This window comes from Rattus norvegicus, chromosome 8, assembly GCF_021556685.1.
Source record: "Rattus norvegicus strain SHRSP/BbbUtx chromosome 8, alternate assembly SHRSP_T2T, whole genome shotgun sequence".
Classification (NCBI taxonomy): Eukaryota; Metazoa; Chordata; class Mammalia; order Rodentia; family Muridae; genus Rattus; species Rattus norvegicus.
Genome location: NC_141541.1, coordinates 95,163,986 through 95,187,547, shown reverse-complemented (window position 1 = coordinate 95,187,547; position 23,562 = coordinate 95,163,986). Strand labels below are relative to the sequence as shown.

The following is a 23,562-nucleotide window of genomic DNA, read 5'->3' as shown; positions in this document are numbered from 1 at the left end:
GTGCATTTTAATCTCGAAAGTCTTAGTAAAAGCTCAGGCTGTCCACTTTGCAATTAGACCCAGGTATCTTTCTGTGTTTGCCCAAGGTCTAGACTTTCACTGATGTTGGAAAAGTAGATTTCATCAGAGAAAAAGGAAAAGGATCAGAGGAGCAAGGCGAGGCTAAGCTACGGGGTCTCCACGGCTGCTTAGCAGATCGGAGTCACATGCTCTCCTTATCCGTTTGTCTTACGGAGAAGGCAGCTTCCTCTCATCTCCAAAATAATAAGTGGTTCACTCCTCTTTAAGAGGATATCAACAGGTGTTGGTATGGTCCTTATAAGGGGTTCTTGCCCAGATGGCCAGTCAATAGCAATATAATGTAAAACATCCAGAAAACCATTTGTTTCAATGGTGATCCTTGCTGGGAGGAACGGAAGTGTCGCATTTTTCAGTTTCAGTTAGAATAAAAGCTGCAGCACGTGGTGGCTGGACAGCTGGAGGCCACAAGCTAGCTTAAAAGAACATTGTGAAGAAGATGAAGGGGAAGGGGTCATATACCCAGATTTCCATGACTTACAGGTTCTTAGTGCCTCCTCTTGCTGCAGAAAAATCCATTTGTCTGACTCACTGTAAAGTGCCTAAGCACTCTGTCTTTTTAACAGATGAATGACTAGAAGTTAATATAGATTAATGTCATAGATTCAAATGTATATTTTCATCTAAACTTAGGTAACTTGTGTCCATGTGCTTTCATTTTTTATAACTAAGCCACCTACGTACAAAGTTTTTGAAGGCATGAGTGGAAAAGCAATGGGGAAAGAATTAAGAAGAAAATGGAGTTTCTCTTTCTGGATAAACTGTGACAAAATATACCCTCCACTCTTCAATTGTCACTTAGATTAGGCCCTTTTAAGGAATTTCTTGTCCTGGTAAATGGTAGTCCTGTACTTTGTATATTAAAGGAGGATTCTTATATTTAGTCATTACAGTTCTCACCGTTAGGGGACTGTGGGAAGTTGCTGTCATGACAAGGTGCTAGTGACAAGATTGTTTTCAAGTTGGTCTGGATGGAAGTCTCACTTTAATTGCATATTGTCGCAGTTGAAAGAGTGCCTGTGACCAAAATAGTAACATAAATTTGGAGCCACTGCTTAAACGCTGCTCTCAAGGCTCCGGTGGGAACAAGACTGCTCTGTGCTATTGAAAACCTATTCCTCATATCACTCGGTCTAGCTAGCCATCCAGCCGGGTTTGGAAATGTCACATGGCAACACCACATTCTAATGGTATCTCTTGGGAAACATTTGTGTGTGTGTGTGTGTGTGTGTGTGTGTGTGTGTGTGTGTGTATGCGAGACAATATCAAGGGTCCTTAGAAATTGAAACAACACAAAAGAAAAAGAAAATAAAATCCCGGACAGGATGTTAATCCAGCTCTCGGAGCACACTGCCATCTCTCAGATATATTGATTTAATTAGCCCTCAACAGTGTCTTTCTTTGAGGTTTGCTCTGTAGCATTCCCACAGTGTTAGGCGGTTTCATTACACAACTTTGTCTTGTTATTTTCTTGAAGCTTAGCTAGAGAAAAAAAATGCCTTGCCAAATGGAGCTTGTATTTAAACAGAATCAACGCGCTGGAGTACTTTAATTAAAAAGGTCGGAGTTTGAAACCAGCGCAAACATAGAGCCTCACATGCTCTCGTTCCTCTATCCCTTCTTGTATTTATAGTATTGTATTTGTGCCTCATTAATGCAGCAGAATGCATTTCTATTTTCAAAAGCCCGCTGCTGAAGCCAGTGTTCTGATTCACTTGTCATTCTGATATTTTCTGGGCATCCCAACATATTGAATATTTTACATCTTATAATGGGATAATAAAGGTGGACCTCAATTGTCCATAAAAGTCATGATATGGTTCAAAATTTAGGAAACATAAGCTAGGCATGCAAGTCATTATGCCTATGGTCCTAGCTACAGTGGAGAAGAGACCCAGATAGGAGGATGTCTGAGTTCAGGAGTTCAAAGCCAGCCTGAGGGACATAATAAAACCTCATCTTGTAAAAACAACAAAGACTTACACAATAGAGCCACACTTCATTTTATTTTTGAAAAGAAGCAAAATTGAATTTGGAGTGATTACGACTGGAAGGTATGGCCAAGACTGGCTTCGTCTTTTACATTTTACGGGGCGCTGATTCTACAATTTTTGTGAAATCCATAGTATTCCTTTTGTGAAATCCATAGTATCTATCTAATAATACACTGATCATCTTAATTACTGTGCACATTTCATTTGCCTCTATTTTCTTGCTCAAGTGATTAAAAGCAAATTATAGTATTGTATCATTTTCTCCTATGTGTTTTAGTATATGTGTAGGTCAAAAAATGGAGACAAAAATATTACTACAACTAGCATTGTCATGCCTAATAAAATCGGCCATATACAAGTCATTAATTTTTAGTAGGTTTATTTGAATCAAAATCCACATATTTGGTTGGGATGGTTTGCTTTTTATTGATAAATCCTGATTGTTCATTTCTTATAACGATAAATAAACAAGCAAAAGAATACTTTGCCTATTGAATTGAAAGATAAAACAGTGGCCACAGAAATGACTTGGCAGTTTAGAATGCTTTTTGCAGATGACCCAAGTTTAGATCTTATCCAGGTAGCTTAAGACTGTCTGTAATTCCTTCTCCAGGGAATTCAGCACCCTCTTCTGGCCTCCATGGGCACGCGCATGCATACACACACACACTCACACACTCACAAAATCCCATTTTCTGGTCTGAGTAAAATAAAATCTTTTCTAGCTTTGGTATTCCAGTAAAATCCTTCATTTACAGTCTACTTATACAATATGGCAGATGGCATCCTTTAGAAACAAATAGCTTTAATATTAATTTGAGGCTGGATCGGTATTTTGACTCTTAGCCTGAGCCTGGGGATCTCGGCCTTTCTGGGCATGAACAGTTTGGCGCTTCCCTTGGTTCAGGGTGTGGCTCTATTGCTTCTGGTGGGAATGACTTTGTCCAGTTAGCTGATGTGGCAAAGCCCTGCACTTGCTCTCTGTGTTGTGCTAGACTTAAGATGGCTAACAGCAAGACATGGTACCACCTGTGGGCCTTGCTTGGGGACTGTGCCTTGTTAATGCTGGAGCCAGCATGAGCAGGCTTGAAGGGATTACATTTAGTAGTTTCATTAGCTGGGAATTGTAGAGAAGGATCAGAGGAGCTTATTAAGTTCTGAAGCTAGAGAAAAATGTCTAGGTTTTGAGTTACTGAAGGCACTCACCTCAGGAGTCCTTGTGGAGAGCAGCCATTGGGCATTTGTGGGTTTCTATTAACAGTGGACTTAAATCTGGGTGACATAGTGAGTCATAGAGACCCCGTAGGACCTGTATAGTTGCCTTCTCTAACCTTAAACTGATGTAAGGTGTGTGTTTTTTTCTGTTATCATTTTTCCTTCATTTTTATGTGTATGGTGTTCTGCCTGTACATATGTCTGTTTAGCCTGTTTGTGCAGGCCCTCGTAGAGACTAGAGGAGTTAGAGATGTCTGTTAGCCACCATGTGGGTGCTGAGGATTGGATCCAGGTCTTTTGGAAAAGAAACCAGTTCTCTTAATCACTGAGACATCTTTCCAACCCCAAGACAGGTATTTGTTTTTTAACTTCTTCATGTAACTTGCTTGGACCTGCTTGGGCCCAGTCATGTAGATACCACATATATCTGATAACAGATTGCTGCTGTGCACCCTACCTCTGACTTGGTGGGTCAGGTGATACTCAGCTCATGATGGGCAGCTCAGGTCATGTGGTAACTTGTTGGCACATTGTCATATCTTCTGTTTCCACTAAGGCCCAGTAGCAGGCCAAGAGCTGTCTTTTAAAGGGAAAATGGTTGTCTGTAGACGGTGGAAGCACATTTCTCCTAAGTCCCAAAAGTGTCTTCTGTGATTGACCCACAGGGGCTGCCAAAGGCTCCAAGCAGCTTTCCTGTCTGTCACGGACACCTCATGTACCATTGGATCTGCTGACCACCAAATGGTAGAGCAGTCTGCACAGTGGCCCAGAGTTGATAAAAAACACTTCTGGTTTAGGCCCCACTCAAAGCTAGCGGCTTTCGAGTCTTTTGATGTATGGGCTTGAGTAACACAGCCAAGTCAGGAACGTACCGTCTCCAGAATCCATATAGGCCTCTAAGCATCATGCTTCTTTCTTCGTAGTGGGAGGGTCCAGACATAATAACTTATCCTTTACCTTTGAAGGAATATTTCTGTATTGTCCACATGACTATACTTCTAGAAACTTCACTGAGGTAGAAGGCCACTGAATTTGTACCTAGGGAGGTCAGAAGTAGACTTTGATTCCCTGACGTTGGAATTCCCTGAGATTGGAGTTACATATGGTTGAACACTGCCACGTGGGTGCTAGGAATCAAACCGAGGTCCTCTGGAAAAGCAACCAGTGCTCTTAGCCACTGAGCCTTCTCTCTAGCCTCTCCGCCTATTTTTAAATTAAGTTTTTATTTTATTTTTAGTCAAGGTCTCACTCGTTGTGTTACCCGAGGTAATCTAGAACTTGCTATGAAGCCCGGGCTTCATAAATGTTGGGATTCTAGGTATATTACACCACATCAGCTCCCTTAGCTCACTTCTTTATGACATCTACCACATTCTGATATGTCGATGCATGAAGAGCACTATGTAGCTTTAATGAGGAACCACTGTGGGGCTCCAAAAGTACATTCTTTTTTTTTTTTTTTTTTTTTTGGTTCTTTTTTTTTCCGGAGCTGGGGACCGAACCCAGGGCCTTGCGCTTCCTAGGTAAGCGCTCTACCACTGAGCTAAATCCCCAGCCCAAAAGTACATTCTTTAATGATGAGATGAATGCAGTCGTTTAAGCAATATCCTGCTGACTTTGGAGTTTTGAAGTTTGAGAATGTTTGAGGAATTGGTCTCACTACCCATCTCTACAGTTACAGTGCATATCTTAAATGGAATAAATAGAATTACATGAACAGCTGAGGTATTTTTAGCTTCTGAATTATGGGTGGCTATGATTTGTAGGTTGCTTTTACATAAATTATACTGGCCGCAGAGTTGGCGTATGAGATAAAACTCCAATCCTTATGTATCCTGTACACTCTTGAGTTAGGGTAAGCCATCGACCACTGCTTTGTCACCCGCCCGTCTGCCCACTCTTTAGAAGTATAAAGTACTTGTTCTGATGATTGGGCAATGTTAGGATTGCCAAGAAGTGACTAGGATTGTAAAAGTCAATCTGTGTCTTATTCTGTCTTTGGACAGGAGAGAAATGATCTCTGTGCCTGTGAATTATGCACACCAGCTAAATGTATTCCTAGTATTTACTCGAGGGCAGAGTAGAATGTAAAGTTCAATGTATACCTGGGGGACTATGCTAAAATTATATATTCCTTTGAAGAAAAGTTGAATGACATTTAAATGACATTTTTCTGTTCTACAGGAACCAAAAGCAAATACCAAAGTCATTTGTAAGCGTTGCAAGGTAATGTTGGGAGAGACCGTATCATCAGGTAGGAATTTCACAACACAAGGCTGAAATGACCACCCTCCCACTTAAAAGTCAAACAGATTTTATAGTCAGTACGTAGGAAAGGCACATAATTAATTTATTTGATAGAATGGATGGTTCAAAATCAGAAACCACCTAATGCTTCACCCAGCGTGCCAATGTGTTTGTGCATTCTGACCTTTACACGTGCTAGTTAGCATTGGGAAGCTGTGGGCTGTCTTTAGTGTTCCATGCACTCTTTGTAGTGTCTACTGAGTGCCAACGTAAGGAAGGCTGGAGCCTTTTTCTTAGCACAGTTCCCCAGTCTAAAGAGTTACTGGGCAAAGGTGGAAAAGGTGCTGCTCTCGACTGCCGTCTGTCTCAGGACCCTGCTTTGGTGTGGGAAGTGGGAGGGGCTTGTGGAATTTTCAGGAAACGCATTCTGGGTTTTACACTTTGTTCCGTATTCTTTATTTTTATTTTTCATGACGACTTTTAAATTTTATTGTGTGTGCGTGAGTGTTTTGCCTGCCTACATGCACGGGCACCAGATGAGTGCCTAACGCCTTCAGAAGTCAAAGGAAGGCATCTGATTCCCTGGAGTTGGAATTACAGATGGTTGTGAGCCCTGATGTAGGTGCTGGGAATTGAACCTGGGACCTCTTAACCACTGGGCCATCTCTCTAGCCTCCCTCTAATTTTTGTTTCTTTGTTTTGTTTTACTTAAGATTATTATCTGTATATGCATATGCACAGGGGTTGTGGAGGTCAGAGGACAGCAGTGTGGATCTGAGTCACTCACTTTTCTACCTGTACACAGTTTCTAGGCATCAAAGTCAGGTTGCTGGATTTGCCTGGAAGCGCCCTTACTGGCCCACGGCTTTGTGCCTCGCCTTTTTCTCAGTGGTATTACACTTGCCATACACTCTCTGTTACACTGCTTTACAATAGAACCATGAAGACTTTGGTAATTAAAACTAAAGATACAGTTTAAAATATCTAAAGAGCCACATTTTTATCAGGGGCGAATCATCACTTTTTAATATAATTAATTAGAAGATTTAACTTAAGCTGTGTATTTAAGGGATAGTGGTTTTTGTGTATTTCTTTTGATCATTGTAATCTTACTAGCAGTTCCTTTGTCTGAGTAAATGAAGAAAGAAGCATGCGCTGTAAGATACTCCAGGACATATTATTCCTCTCCACCTCCTTGCCTGAGCATGAAAATGGACCTTTATGTAACATTTTTTAAAAAATTAAGGTTTGTAAAGAGATCTTTCCTGGACGGTGTGTGAGAACTGCATTCTTCTGTGCATGTAAGGACAAATATTTAGGGATCATAGTGGTTGTGACTTCTCCTCCAATGCCCATGGGTTCAGTAGCCCTGGGAACTTGGCATAGTTTCCAGTACCAGAAATGGCTTTCTTCTTGTTGAGTGGGCCTTAGGTACAACTAGAGAGCTTTTGGTGACCGCCGAGGTACTGCACCGTCAGGGTTATCATGCCATGCTGGTTCTGGTTCAGAGGCATCATAGGAAGGTGGGACCACTGTTGGTTTTCTTCCCTTGGAGACTTGGCGTGCCACACAAGGCAAATTTCGTAAAACGCATTCCTGGCTTTCAATATCCGAGCAGAACCTTCTCCCAGACCGTTGTGGGGAGTTAACATAAGCAGGCACAGTGGATATTCTTCAGGAATGAACATTGAAAAACTAAATAGAGCTGGCAAGGTGGCTCAGTGGGCAGCCCAAGCCTGACAGCCTGGGTTCAATCCCCTGAGTACAAATGGTAGCTGGGAGAATGAAAACCTGTGTGCTGTCCTTTGGCCTTCACATATACAAGGGCACACACACATAAATTCAAAACTGAGTTTTAAGGAACTGAGCAGAGTTAGTAAGGACACTGTTGATACACCGTTTCACAGCGTAAGTTCAAGTCAGTTAACTGACCACAGTAGGGATAAACAAAGAGCAAAATTAAATAAAGTCATCGTTGATCCAGTGTATCACATGGAAAACTATTAGAGCTTCATAGCAGAAAAGAGTGATTTATACTCAAGAAAACAAGGACTTACAGATGCTGAGTATGTGTATGGATTTGGGAGCTAATCTGTTGACATAATTATAATGAATAATAGAGAATTTAAAAAAATCTTCCAATAATTTTGAATGTCAAATTTCACAGAAAGAACTAATAGATAAATTTATAATTGAAAACTATAGTTTCTGAAAAGAAAAAAATGCTAGATGATCCAGAGTACACATTTGAGAAGAAGAGAAGATTAAAAGAAAGTATCAAAGTTTTAGGTTGATAAAAATAGCCAATCCAAAGGAAACAGAGGAGAAGTGACTGAAACTCAGACTTATGGGACAGTATCAAGGTTTCAACACACATGTCAATGAAGTCTCAGAACGGGTGGAAAGAAAGATGTCATAAAACAACTTTGAAAATCTGAGAGAAATATGGTGGAAGACGGTAATTTTTATGAGAAGAATTTGAACCCCAGATGGTGTTAAGCTGCCGAAAGGCAGCAAATCAGACAGGATCAAAGTGCAGAGGACAAACCAAACACAGAAGTGTACTTCATAACACAACTAAGGAGAGCGTCTCAGAAAACTGGTGACCTCCAAGTGACATCAAAGGAAGACACACAGAGCGCTGTCCGGAAAACTCATCACCCAACAATACTCAATCCAGCAAAAATTATCCTTCAGAATTACAGAGAAAGTAGAAATGTTCCTAGATAGCTATATAAAAAGAAAGTGTCAGAAATAGACCTGTTCTACAGGAAACCCCAGTAGCCTGAGTTCTTCAGGCTGAAGCGTGGGATACTAGGGTGGTGTCTAGGACAGGACACAGGAAGGAGGAAAGGGTATGAGATATGAAGCGTATGTGAGGGAATTGCCACCAAAGCAGAATTACTACAGAACCAGGCACACCTCCCTAGCAAGGCGCCAGTACTCCCTAACATTTGCTTTGATTTCTTTGGGAAGGACAGACAGGAATGGAAGCCACTGTCTTCACAAAACGCTGAGCTTCTAAGGGCTGCCCCTCTCAGCACGGTATGAGAAGTAGAGGTAGGATGATCAGTCATAGCCACCATGGAAACTTCAGTTATTTAACTTGGTGTTGTCTACTGGGGGCTAGGAATGTCCCGAGATTTGGTCAGGGTCAGACGCCGCTCACCTTTGGAAGCAAAGCTTTCATCCTAAAACAGATTATTTCAAGTAAATCTCAAGAGCAATGTTTGTTGTACAACTAGAGCTAACTAGGCATGTATGCTAACTAACATCACCCACTCGTACTCCCGTCATGGTTTTTCCACAGCTGTGACCAAAACACCTGAGAAGAATTTAAAGAAACAGAATTTATTCTGCCTCCTGGTTTCAGACACCTTAGTCCTTGCCTCCGCTGAGTGTGGACCTGGAGAAAGACTGAACATTATCAGAACAGCTTTGTGTGGTAGAGGCTGCTTAACTCATAGCCATTATTGGGACTTGGGGCTAAGATACAGACACAACCTCCCAGGACCACCCTGCAGAGCTACGTCCGCCACCTAGGGCCTTCCTAAACTCTCCATAACTTCTCAGAATACTGCTACCAGCCAGGCCTCTGGCCTTCCACATGAGCCTGTGGGGACATTTCTTATTCATCACAGCGTTAACAGGAACCATCGCAAAGGAACATCACAAAGAGGGAAATAAGCCTCTTATTGGAATTTTAATGTTGTATATAAACCGTAAAACATGCTTCGTATATTTAACCGTGTAAAAGGCAGATCTGAAGGTGGCTGGACACGAAGTGAGTGTACCAGTAAGTGTCTGGGAAAGCTCTGTGACAGAATCCCTAACGCTGTACTGCTTTGTTATTGACACCAGCAGTTCAGGGGGTTGTCGGTCGAGGGCTGGATCCAAGTTAAATCAAGAATTATAAGCAGAGGAAAGATGAGAAGAATCTTTAACCCTGCCTACTGAAGCAGAAAGGTGGAATGTGTGGGGTATGGGTAGAAATGTGGAACGAGGTGATCCACCGTGTGTTTAATTTCACTTCTCTGTGGAAAGGATGCTGCTTGGGCTGAGTGTGAGCAAAGAGTCGCTGAGAGTTCTAGGAAATGATGAAGGGCAATCTACAGATCCAAGAGGCACAATGAATTCCTATCCGGCAAGGCCCAAGTAAGATAAATAAAAGGAAATCTGTGTCTATGTGCATCAAAGGGATGCCGCAGAGTGAAAAGCAAAGGGAAAAAAAAATCTTAAAAGCAACCAAGGTGGAAAAGAAAATGACAGATCACCTTCAAAGAAGCAGTGGTAATGGAGATTTGAACAGAGGGAATGGGATTGTCGGTGGGCACAAAGGAATGCCTGTTAACCCCAGGACTTAGAGCAACCGAAAGTCCCCTCAACAAAGAAGCAGGCAGAGCAGGTGATGTGCCACTGGCTGTTTCCCATTAAGAGAACTTCCACCTGGACCCAGATAGAAGAAAGTGACCCCAGAGAGCTCAAGGGAGATTAATAGAAGAGGTGGTTGGCTGTGGGTGACGGCCAGAGTACCAGATTCCTGAAACCAACCGGCTTAGGGGCTCTTAATGATTGCCAACAGCTGAGACCTAGAGTCACTGTGTGACTTCAAATGACTCAGTTCTGTGTGTGACAGTAAGACCTCGAAATAGTAAGGTGGAATTGACAAAAGTGACAGAAAACATATGCTCCTGTTTCTAGATACGTAGTAATATTTGATAATCATTGCATATTTTTATCGATTGTATTTTTACCTTTTTCTGTGTCTTATATCAAGCAATTGAATGTAAAAAAGAAACCCCCTACTTTCTGGTATTATTATAAATGGACAAATTATCTTTAAGAAAACACCACTTTAATTACTTCCGGTTTTAATTTGACCTGCTTAAAATTTCAATTATGTGTGAAATGCTGTTGCCTAAATAACAGCCTTCTTCAGCTTTGAGATTTTAATTTGTTTTTGCCATGTTTACACTGCTGTTATCATCTTTGCAGGTTGGCAAGCATTGTATAAGTTTTCTTTAAGATAAAGTGATCAGTATGGTTATAATGTTAAACGATGCATGTAATTTTAAGAATTTTGCTCAGAGACATCTCAGCAATCCATTTCAGTTCTGGTAGCATTATGTGTGTAAACCTGTCCATTTCTAAGAAGCGTACACCTTGATACACTTAACCAACTACAAATATTTTGTTCAATGCTAAAAAATTATTTTTTTCTACATTTCCTTTGTTACTCATGAGATTAAACTTTTAAATGAATTTTTAAACAATTCAAGATGGTCATGTTTATAGTAGTGTTTATCAAATGTTTAGCCTGCTGTTTAATTATTTTTATGGTCAACAAAATAAACAGGAAGTCAGATTTGGTGAGGACTATGCATGTACCCAGTCAGTGAGGTTCCAGGTAGATAATGATGTCACTGTTACAGCTCTGTGCTTTGGGGTACCCTAGATAACTAAATAACCCTCCATGACTCTCTGATTTGTAGCTAGTCCATTGAATAAACAAAGGTCTTAATTTTGGGCCAAGACTGTGAGATCCTGACTTCTCATGTGTAAAGTCTTATTGGTATAGATTCTGAACAGAGTCCTGGTGACCAGAAGTTTCCAAACTTCTTGTACAAAGATGAAGTGCCTTTAAAAAAAAAAACAAAACAAAACTACAAAATAGTTTGGAAGGTCATAATTTAGGGTCAGTGTGTATGTCTATGATAACAGTGTATTGGGAAGATTTTTAATTTTTTCTTGTTTTATTTACAGAAACAACCAAATTTTACATGACAGAGGTAATCGTCCAGCCATCTGAGGGAAGTTTCCCTAACATACCAAGGTACAAACAGCATATCGAGTTATTGTATAATTTGAGGACAGGCACAATGGATTGAGCATGTAGCTTTTCAAACCTCTTTCTTTTTAAAGTCTCCGAGGGTAAATATCAGATGAAACAAACCATACACATACACAACTTGCAGACCTACTCGTTGCTTATATGCTATAGACAAATAATTATATAAATGTAATTGCAATAGTTTTTTTTTTTTTTTTTTTTTTTCTGATCCTATGTTCCACATATCCAGGATCATCTAATTTGCCACCCTTAGGCTTTTGGTTCTGCCTTTAATATTGACTTGCGAATAGAGATCAGTTTCATGGGATGCCTACTTTTTAAAAAAGGGTACCTTTAAAAGTCTCAGTGCTTTCTTTTACTCTGTTTTTTTCATAAACAGAAATTACCTACAGTATATTGTACTGCTTAGTTTTTGCCAACTTGATACCACCGGAGTCACCTGGGAAGGAGAGGGACCTGTCTCTTTCAGATTAGCCTCGTGGGCAATGTCTGTGGGACATCTTCTCGACGGATGATTGGTGTGGGAGGGCCCAGCTCACAGTGGGCAATGCCAACCCTTGGCGTTTGGTCATAAGTGGCATAAAGAGGCAGGCTGAGCAGGCTGTAGGTAACAAGCCGGTGAGCACCCTTTCTCCGCTGCCTCGGCCTGATTTGCGTTCCTGCCGTGGCGTCCCTGGATAGCTGTGCTGGTTAGTTCTGTGTCAGCTTGACACAAGCTATAGTCATCAGAAATAATTGAGAAAATGCTGCCATAAGACCAGGCGATAGACAAGCCTGTAGGACATTATCTTAATTAGTGATGGAAGAGGGCCTAGCTATCGTGTGTGGGTGGTACCATCCCTGAGCTGGCGCTCCTGGGTTCTATAACAAATCAGGCCGAGCAAACCAGTAAGCAGCACTCCTTCATGGCCTCTGCATCAGCTCTTGCCTCCAGGTTCCTGCCCTGTGTGAGTTCCTCTCCTGATTTACTTGACGATAAACAGTGTTTCTTTAGATACACCCTTGCTTCCCCTAGAGGCTTTGGTCATGGTGTTTTAGCACAGCAATAGTAGCCCTCACTTGGTCAGCGAGGGAATATAAAGTGGAAGCTAAATAAACCTTTTCCTCACTATTTTTTGGTCATGGTACTTATCACATCAACAGAAAACAAATTAGTATATGTTTGCTTGACTATTAATACTCAAAAGTTTCGACATCCTGAATATAAACTTGAATTTTATCCTCTTACATGTGATTGGATTCTATACCTTAGAACTGCCACTTAAGGCAGTCTAAATGGAAACGCTTGTCATTAATACCGTCTTTGGGAAGAAATTCCTCACCTTAGTTATTTACCGTCTGATGTGTTCTACGGCGTGAATGAATGTTGAGTTGTCCATGGGTTTTAATTCAACAGATAGGGTGTGTATGAGTGACCAGTCTTGTTGTTAAGACAAAAATAACTAACACAAGTGACTTAGGAAGAGGTTACCTTGGCTCACAGTTCAAGAGCACAGTGCTGTATGGCAGAGAAGCGACGGTGGCCGGACCTTGAGACAGCTGGTGGCCCTACACAGTTCGGGAAGAAGCGGGTGGTACATGCTGGGGCTCAGATTATTTCTCCTTCTTATTCAGTCCAGGACCCTAGAGCATGGACTGGGTGCCATCCAAAGTAATGATGGTTTTTATTCATGTTAGTTATTCTAATGTAGATAATCCCTCATAAACAGAAGTTTGTCTCCCAGGTGATTCTATATCTTGTCAAGTTGTTGGTCAGTATTAATTATCATAGGAGAATAGTTATATATGGGATGGAAAATATATTAATGATAGCAGGATGAATTTTAAGGAGACTGGTACAAACACAAATACATTCTAAGATTTCCAACTGAGCATTGGGGAAAATTTAAAAGGAATGGATGGTGGTCAGAAATGCCTGGCATGGAACGCTAGTGCCCTAAAGGTGTCTGTGAGTCCTTCTGCCATATCTTGTTAGTTAGAATCACGGGATTGTCACATGGCAATGAATGCTTTCTGTTGCAACAGGTCTCAGTTTGTTCAGAGCGTTATTGCCCGGTGCCTGGTGGAACTCTGCACTGCTAGAAGCACTTTCAGATTCACCATTCAAGGCCAGGACGGCAAGGTGTATATCTTGGTAAGGAGGCATTTTCATCCATTTTATGGCCTTGTAATCCAGAGTCTTGGATTTTTTTGTTTGTTTGTTTGTTTTATTTCCATCATTCTATTTTCTCACCTTTCAAGTCTGGAAACTAGAAGATGACCTTAGGACTTTTAGCTATCAGTAAACCCATGAATCAAGCTCACTTCATTTAGTACCACATGACCGGGTGCCCCTGCATCTAGGTTCTGTGGGTGCAGTCAGAAAGAAAACCCAATTTCTGTTCTTAGAAGCTCATACTAAAAGTGATGCTTTTTGCTCTCAGTAATGGCTCTTCTGGAGGTGTCACGTCTCTGTGTCATTCTCGTGTTTCTTCGTGTTTGTTACCTTCAGCATTACATCGTTCTGTTCCTCCTGTTTCAGACTGACAGCTTGGTATTTGAGAAATGGTAGCAGGTTTAGAGGAAGACACTGGCTTTGGTGCATGTCCTGCAGGCGCCAGAGTCATCCTGCCTCTGTTTATAATGAGGCTCTGCACAAGTCCATTTGGCCCAGTTATTTGGAAACCCAAACAGCCTGGACCATAGCCTTTTTCTGCATCTCCTTTCTTCAACTGGTTAACCCATATGGAGTGTCTGTTAAGTATCCCAGAAACACATCAGTTTACCTTCCTCCGCATTAGTCACATAGACATTTTTATTGTTCATCTCGTGCCTGTGTTCTCTTTCTGTTCTTTGCCTGTCTTTGCTTACACTGACCCCTCACTGATGTCTGGGGAGCTCTGAATTTTTCAGAGTAGTTGTAGCATTGCCATTTATGTAGATGCTTTTCCCCTAATCAGTTTAAAAAGGATTCTTATATAGTTGCTCTCCCAAACGCTATCTAAAGCAAAAATAAAAATAAATTTTAAAAGTGTACCTTACTCATACACTATCTGCCTGACTATGCTTTTCTGTTACTTCCTGTGGTTTTTGGGGTGGTAATACACAATATAGATGGAATATCAACATGCTCCTCTGTGGCCTTCCCTTCCCATCCTTTAGCTCTGGGTGTTGAACTCAGACAGTTTGGTGATGGAACCTCTGAGTAGTTCCGGTTGTATCAGGAAGTTCCCACTGTTGGAAGACTCATTGGAAGCTGACTCTGGCTCTGCCTGGAACGCCATCAAAGTCCTCTACCAGCCCTGTATCAAAAGCAGGAATAAAGAGTAAGTCGCACTTTTGGTTTTCTGTTCCATGTTGCGTGTCAGCTGTGGTCAGCATATCGGCACCAGGAAATCAATGAGTTAGATATAGGCATCCCATTGCTAAATATTGTGCTTTGTAAGCAGAACGAGTTATCATGGACGGTTCCCACCAATATGCAGAGAACTTGCGTTTCCTGTAAATAATTAGCCTTTTTATTGTAATCTCAGCTGTCTGTACATATGGCTACAGTCTCAGTCAGGCTTCAGCAACTGTGAGCTCTGCCTAAAGCTCTTCGCAGGCTCTCAGCAGACAGCAGCGAGCGAAGAATCCAGGCCTCGCAACGCCCCTGTAACCTGAGGAAGCAGACAAGAAAGAAAACAACACGAACATTAGACGGTTTTCGTGACTTCCGCGCATGCCTGGGCATCGCTTAAGGATAAAGCAACTTCCGCGCATGCCTGGGCTCGCTTAAGGATAAAGCAGCTTTGTGCAGTAGCTGCCATTCCGACCCCAGTTTTACAGATCGGGACTCTAGGATGTGGCAGATAGAGGAGAGACAAGTGGGAGTGAACAAGGAAAGGGCAGGTCGTAGGTCTGTACTGAAGAGCAAGGAGCTTCTTCAGTTAAGGTGGTGGTAAATGGCAGTGTGGAGAAAGTCAAACGGGAGGCTCCGTCTACAATAACAGTCCACGAAGCAGGAGACATCAGGTAGCTGGACAGTCAGAAGTTTATACTTGTCGGCTCTCTGATGAGCTTGATCACGTGAGTGCTAGGAGTAGAAAGATCCCAGTTTTTTTTTTTTTTTTTTTCCTCCCCTCTGGGTAGTAGATAAGACAGTTTTGAGAATTAGTGCTATGTTTTCATTATGCAAGCAGCACCAATCACATAAGATTCAAATGGACTGGAAGTTGAATGTGTTTAAACTATGAAAGTTATCTCCCTCTCCACGAGGGACAGCAGTGCTGTGGACTCTGTCCCTGCTTGTCTTCGTTTTGTGTGGACGTGATTTGGATGGTATGCTCATGTCTTTTCCACACGCATGTCTTTAACATGAATAAAACCCTTTCCTAGGAAGGGCTCCCATGATAGTGTATCATGTTGTATGCAGAAGACAAATGGGAAAGGGTGGGACCATGTTCGAGGGTGGGTGTTTGCATCCTTGCTTTTGCTGCTATAATTAACGTAGGACTCTATACTATGGCGTGGTCGTTTCCTGGTTCTGTGTACTTTGTTTTAATGAGAAGGGTTTAAAGAGGTACGAATGCTGACTCAGGATGTGTGCATCAGATTTTGAGGGATAATCAAATTCTTTTGTGGAATGACACTGCAAACATATTCTGACCTAGACTTTTCTGCCTTGCCCATTTCCCGAGTCTGATCAGGACTGACATTTAGACTTCCGCCCACATGACATGGTCTAAACAGTAAAGGTTCAGTGGCTTGTCCTTATGCATTCAGGCGTGTTCAAGGACATGCTTCTGTGTCTGATGCCTTGAGACTTCGAAGGGTCGGCTTTTGAGCTGCTCTTTGGTTATGCTCTCTATTGAGGGTGAATGTACCATTATACATTTAGATTTATATAGTAGTCACTCATTAAAATCCCTTTTATTTGTATTTTTTTACTTATTTGAAACATAGATTTGAGAAAGCTGTTTTAAATCTCATGCAGGATAATTCTAGAAATCGTGTGTGTGTGTGTGTGTGTGTGTGTGTGTGTGTGTGTGTGTGTGGTTCTAATGTCTTTTGGCATTTTATAATTTGAAGGTATTTGACTTAAATGCATGTTTGTGGCATGGCCGTCTACCTGGTTGCATACTTCATCAAGAAAACAATTGTGTTTTTCTTTCTGTTTGATGCTAATTTTGTTTCTAGTTGGTCTCATGTTCACATTGCTATGTTTACTTTAAAAACTTATCAACCTATCATTTTATTTTATTTTATTAACTTGAGTATTTCTTATTTACATTTCAACTGTTATTCCCTTTCCCGGTTTCCGGGCAAACATCCCCCTAATCCCTCCCCCTCCCCTTCTTTATGGGTGTTCCCCTCCCCCCATTACCGCCCTCCCCCCAACAATCACATTCACTGGGGGTTCAGTCTTAGCAGGACCCAGGGCTTCCCCTTCCACTGGTGATCTTACTAGAATATTCATTGCTACCTATGAGGTCAGAGTCCAGGGTCAGTCCATGTATAGTCTTTATGTAGTGGCTTAGTCCCTGGAAGCTCTGGTTGCTTGGCATTGTTGTTCATAAGGGGTCTCGAGCCCCTTCGAGCTCTTCCAGTTCTTTCTCTGATTCCTTCAACGGGGGTCCTATTCTCAGTTCAGTGGTTTGCTGCTGGCATTCGCCTCTGTATTTGCTGTATTCTGGCTGTTCTCTCAGGAGCGATCTACATCCGGTTCCTGTCAGTCTGCACTTCTTTGCTTCTTGTCTAATTGGATGGCTGTATATGTATGGGCCACACATGTGGGGCAGGCTCTGAATGGGTGTTCCTTCTGTGTCTGTTTTAATCTTTGCCTCTCTATTCCCTGCCAAGGGTATTCTTGTTCCCCTTTTAAAGAAGGAGTGAAGCATTCACATTTTGATCATCCGTCTTGAGTTTCATTTGTTCTAGGCATCTAGGGTAATTCAAGCATTTGGGCTAATAGCCACTTATCAATGAGTGCATACCATGTGTGTTTTTCTGTGATTGGGTTACCTCACTCAGGATGATATTTTCCAGTTCCAACCATTTGCCTATGAATTTCATAAAGTCATTGTTTTTGATAGCTGAGTAATATTCCATTGTGTAGATGTACCACATTTTCTGTATCCATTCCTCTATCAACCTATCATTTTAAAAATTACATTTCTTTATTTTTACCTGTCCTGTGCAGTTTTATTTTGTATCCACTTTGTAAATGGCATACAGCTGTATGCTTCAAAGCTTCAGTGAGTGAATTCATCTCTGTCTTTATTTTACTGCGCATGTGTATGTACATGAGTATGGGCGCAGTGGTACCATGGTGTGGAGATCAGAGGGCAGCCTTTTGGGAACCATTTTTTCCTCCTTGTTTTGAAGTAAGCTTTCTCTTCTTTCTGTTGCTGTTGCTGGCCAGGGAGTTACTGAATGATTCTCTTGTCTCACCAAAGGAATGCTGGGATTACAGACACGTGCCACAGCATCCCTTTGTTCTCCCATGAGTTCCCAGGACCAAACTCAAGCCGTCAAGCTTGAGAGTCAAGCACTTTTACCCACTGAGCCATCTCTTTGGCCAAGCTCTCCCTGTTCAGTGGTGGATTTAATTGCATCTTCTGTATTGGGTTCGTCACGTACTTGGATGTAGCCCCACAATCTTTTTGTTAGTTGCTGTCTCTGTGTCACCACTGTCTTCTGATTGAGAGTAAAGAGTACCAACTTCAAGATGTCTTTCATAGTTACCCTTCAATTTTTAACATACGTATTTAAGCTGCCCTTTAACTGCCAATGTCTTGACTTAACATTCACGCTGTTCCCTTTGCTGTGTTGAAAACTGATGTAATTCTGGTGATGATGACCATATTTCTTCACCTATGCAGCCAAAACTTGCCCCTTAGCTTGCCTTTTACTCTTATGAATTATGTTCATTAATATAGGGGTGGTGTGTGTGTGTGTGTTTCTATAGAAATTAAAATGTTTTTGTTATGATTTAGAAATGTTTTTAAATATTATTATACTCTCAATTTTCACAATCTGCTTTTTGTTCAGTATTCCACGTTTTTTACTTTAAGGTGTATTCTTTTGTTTGCTTTTTTCTCATAATATTTAAAATTTTTTTTTTACTTACGTGCTTTTTTTACTTACTTACTACTGGCATGTAGGAGTACCATGTGTGTCCCTGTACCCTAAGAGCCAGTCAGATTCATTGGAACTGGTGTTTAAAGATAGTTATGAGCTGCCTTATGGGTGCTAAGAACAGAATCTAGGTCCACAGCAAGAGCGCAGGTGCTCTTAGGAAGTGGAGGCTGAGCCATCTCTCCAGCCCCTGGTATTTTATTTTTGTTTCTATTTTTTCAGAAAGGATCATAGTCTGATACCAAGGTTGACTCTGAACTCATAGTGTAGTTCAGACTGACTTTCAACTCTTTGTTTTGACCATCGACTCTAAATGATCCTCCTGCTTCTGCCTCTCAGTTAGGAATATAGGTGTGAGAGATCAATGGCTTGGTGAATTATACTTTCTACTGATTCTTCCACATCTGTGCTTTATTTAATTCCTTAGTGACTGAAAATATCTTATACCTATTAGTGTGTGTGTGTGTGTGTGTGTGTGTGTGTGTGTGTGTGTGTGTACATGCCACAGCGCATTTGATTAAAATCCCTGTCCAAGATTGAGCCCTGTGGTAGCCAGGCCTACCTTTGTCCTGACCTCCTTGCTTGGGAAAGAGTTCAAAGCAGTCTTTATCCAGTGAAACGGGGTAACCCTTTGGTAATTACAATTCCTCTACTGGTGATTGTACATTGTTTGTACCATAGCCTGCCTCTCTTGTGGAACAGAGAGAGGAAGGGAGGAAGGATAGGCTAGTTGCTGTTTTGTGTTTATTTATTTATTTTTGTTTGTTTGTTTGTCTTAGACAGGGTCTCTCAAAACCAAGGCTGATGTGGAACTTGCCTTTCCCCTAACACCTCCTGAATGCTGAGATTACAGCATGCACTACCACACCCAGATCATTTTTCTTTTGATAAGTTTTGAATACCAAAGAGTGGCTCAGTTACATTGATAATTATATATTCATTATATGAGGCATTTTTAAACTGTCTTTCTTGTGGAACATTACAAGAATTTAGTGAACTTGCCCTGTTACTGTACTCATTCTTTGTTTTAAATCTTTGCCTGTGTGTCTGTAGAGTGTGTCTGCGCAGAAGTCAAGAGGATAGCCTTTGGTTTCTAGTCTCAACCACACTACCCCTTCTTTTGAGGCAGGGTGTTTTGCCACTGTATATGCCAGACCAGCAGGCCACTGACCTTCTTGTAGTCTCTTAGCTGTTTTCTCGGCTTACAGTAGAAGCACTGAGATTACAAATGCACACTATCATGTCCAGTGTTTTCTGGATTTGGGGACCGGAACTGAGGTATACACACTGGTCTAGCAGGACTTTACCTACCAAGCCACTCCCTAGCCCCTTTTCACTCATTCTTAACAAGTACTTGGGAAGCATAAAAAAAGGAAAATCACTGACTATTGTCAGTTGAGTTTTGCTCTGTTTGGTTAGAAAAGAAAAAATTACTTCCAGATGCTTGGGGCAAGAGTTCATGTCTAGTAAATGACTTTGATTGATTACTTTATCTCTTGTATGATATAATTTTTATTGTGCCTTTCCCCTTTTTGACCGTGTTTCCCTGAAGGCTCTGAGTCATCTATTTTCTGTCTTTTGAGGACAGTAGAGCCTTACTTTGTGGGGCATAACTGAGCAAACTGTAGACTCCACGGCATATTCATGACACATGGGGTGGTGCATTAACTATTTTAGTCCCATTGGCTAGAGATTTTTTTCTAGTGAAAGTGTGGATGGCCAGATGGTAGTCTAAAAGAGGAAAACAGCAAATGTAACTATGGCTTTATTTCCTTGAGCACTCATAAAAAGAAAAAAAAAACTGTCATGTAATATTTTTAGAATGTTCGTTCTTTCTAGCAACATCGCTCATCATTTTGAAGAAGGTTTTTTTCGTGCCTTCCCTCTTTGCTCCTACCAGCATTTTTATAGGTGGGTGAGCACCAATTTTTTTTTTTGATTGTTAATTTATTTTGTTTTGTTTCGTTGCTATTGGCCTGTGTTTTAACATGGCAGAATAATGCATTTCATACTTTCTGTCCTTTCATTTGCATATCAGAGCTTAGGTCCTGTGTACTATTTAACTTTGAACATAGCTTCTATAATTCGATTCTACCATTTTGTCAAACACCCACAGCTTCATATTCACGAGTCTGGGGTTAATTTTGCCCACAGTGGATATTTGGCAACGTTTGGAGACAGACTTGGTTTTTACAACTTGAAGAAGTATGCCATCTATTAAATTGTTAAGGAGTTTTCTTAGACACCCCCCTGGAATATTAGGGAGTACCATCTATAACAAAGAGTCTTCTGGTCCCAAATATTAACATGCCAAAGATGAGACCCTGCTTGGAAATGTCTCTTGAAATCAGGCTACTTCTGCCTTCTCCTTTTGTGTGTGATAGCCCACAGTTTTCTTGGTATCAGCAAATACAATCAATTCCTCTGTAACATGAACCAAAACCCTTGTGATCTCACAGGCTAACTTTGTTAAACAGAGTAAATTGTGAAATATAACCAAATTTTCGTTGTCATTATACTTCTCCTTTTTCTCTAAGGGAAATGATCCTTATTTCACGTGCCCGGAAGTATGATTGCAGTCCCTTTGGTCTGGTTTGGAGAATCCTATATATTATTTCCCAAGAAGTCCTAGAAGTTTGTTTTGATTTACTTGCCTGTTGATTTCTTTGTTTCTCTCCTCTTGGTTTCGTTGTTGTGTGTTTTACCTTTGGTGTGGGTGTGGCTTTAGGAGAAATTACTTTGATGCTAGCTGACCTAAAGAATATGAGGAGAGGTCTCATTGCAAGGTCGATGGAGTTATCTGGTGATAGCGAGTGCCCACGTGTCTCTCCTGCTCCTGTAATAACACCAAGACCAAAAAGCAACCTGGGGAAGAAAAGGGTTTATTTCAGCTTACAAGTAGTAATCCCTCATCCAGGGTAGCTGAGGGTAGCAACCTAGAGGCAGGTACAGAAGGAGAGACCTTGGAAGAACACTGCTTGCTGCCTTGCTCCCTGTCTTAGTTAGGGTTTTACTGCTGTGAACAAACACCATAGCTAAGGCAACTCTTATAAGGACAACATTTCATTGGTGCTGGCTTACAGGTTCAGGGGTTCAGTCTATTGTTATCACGGCAGGGACATGGAAGCATCCAGGCAGTGTCCAGGCAGGCATGGTGCGGACAGAGCTGAAGAGTTCTACATCTTCATCTGAAGGCTGCTAGCAGATTATTGGTTTACAAGTAGCTAGGATAAGTGTCTTAAAAGCCTACACCCACAGTGACAGGCTTACTCCAACAAGGCCACATCTACTTCAACAGGGCCACATCTTCAAATAGTGCATTGCGTATACAAACCATCACACTCCCCAAGGCTTTCTCAGTCTGCTTCGCTTGGGTTATACAACCCATGACCTAGATTGGTACCACCCACCGTGTGCTGGTTCCTCCCACATCGATCATTAATCAAGAAAATCCCCCCTAGACTTGCCCACAGGCCAATCTGGCTGGGGCATTTTTGCAATTGAGGTAACACCTTCCTGGTTTGTGTTGAGTTGACAAAACCTTGCCAGCATAGTAACACACTGAGCATCAGGTCATATGCTTTGGTCACTCGTATGCCATCATCACAAAAGCATGTGTTCTAGTTTTTTACTGGGTTGTTGGGTATTTTGATTGAGTTGAAGCTGTGCTCTGTGTGTTCTGGCTTAGTTTATTCTTGGGTTTATAACTTTTATTTCCTCTCCCATTCTTTAGCAGTCTACTCACTCTGTGAATTGTATCTTTTGATGTACAAAATGTTTAAATCTGGCCAAGTCCTATGTATCTATTTTGCCTTCCTGTTGATGCCTATGCTGGTAGTGTCCTGTGAGCCAAGACACACTCAACTGTGTTTCTTTTTCATTCTGTGCCCTGAGATGGGGAAGACCAGCATTGCCTCAAATACTTTGGAGATATGCTAGCTGTTTGGGCTCATTTTAGAGGAATGTGCTCTTTTGACTGATAAAAAAGATAGAGCAAACACTGTTAATTTATGGCAATTTTATATCCTGCAGAATACTAGAAGGCCTATTATTCAATAATTATATACCTCCATAAGCCATTTATATGAGGTGATTTGAATATGATGGTGTGGATGCCTGAGGTCCTAAAGAGAGCTATCTCAAACCATCTCCAGTATGATGGTGTGGACGCCTGAGGTCCTAAAGAGAGCTATCTCAAACCATCTCCAGTATGATGGTGTGGACGCCTGAGGTCCTAAAGAGAGCTATCTCAAACCATCTCCAGTATGATGGTGTGGACGCCTGAGGTCCTAAAGAGAGCTATCTCAAACCATCTCCAGTATGATGGTGTGGACGCCTGAGGTCCTAAAGAGAGCTATCTCAAACCATCTCCAGTATGATGGTGTGGACGCCTGAGGTCCTAAAGAGAGCTATCTCAAACCATCTCCAGTATGATGGTGTGGACGCCTGAGGTCCTAAAGAGAGCTATCTCAAACCATCTCCAGTATGATGGTGTGGACGCCTGAGGTCCTAAAGAGAGCTATCTCAAACCATCTCCAGTATGATGGTGTGGATGCCTGAGGTCCTAAAGAGAGCTATCTCAAACCATCTCCAGTAAGTGTCTACTTCCACCCTTATGTAGAAGCTAAGGACATTGCTTCTGCATTCCAGGAGACGTTGACCTTGTAGTGTAGAGCAAACTCAAGCATTGGGTGTGAACGCCTACCCCATAATTTCACATAGGAGGAAACTGGGGGCCAGAAATAAGTTCAGCTTGTCACTGACAGCCAAGATTAGGGCTCCAAACTGAGAACTCCTTCCTTGCACCACATCTTCTCTCACTATGGGATTAGGAGATGTGAAAATGGGCTATAAATGTATATTTTGTTTGAGAAAAGCTCCTCTAGTCTTAGAAGGTTGATGTCAGCACTCTTTGCTCCCCAAATGTGCCACGTGCTGTCAGTGCATTTTATATGCACTAACATGTTACATTGGTAGCAGCAACTTCTGGGTTAAATGTTTATATTTGGTGTTTCAGATCAGAAATTAGTGATAGCAAATACAGGGTTTTTTTTTTGTTTGTTTGTTTGTTTTTATTTT

At 41.5% G+C, this 23,562-nt stretch overlaps 1 protein-coding gene across 6 annotated transcripts in view; it reads left to right on the top strand.

The window, feature by feature from the left end:
* Positions 1-23,562, top strand: part of Ube3d (ubiquitin protein ligase E3D) — a 166,924-nt gene that overhangs the window by 33,624 nt on the left and 109,738 nt on the right. For 3 of the 6 annotated variants that reach the window (XR_015626660.1, NM_001433776.1, NM_001039610.2), the window contains 4 exon segments: positions 5,472-5,541; positions 11,298-11,367; positions 13,411-13,519; positions 14,527-14,690. Coding sequence is in view for 3 of the 5 variants with exons in the window: in NM_001433776.1 (NP_001420705.1) it covers positions 5,472-5,541; positions 11,298-11,367; positions 13,411-13,519; positions 14,527-14,690 (413 nt within the window). In the remaining 2 variants the exon portion in view is untranslated. 6 annotated transcript variants of the gene reach the window in all.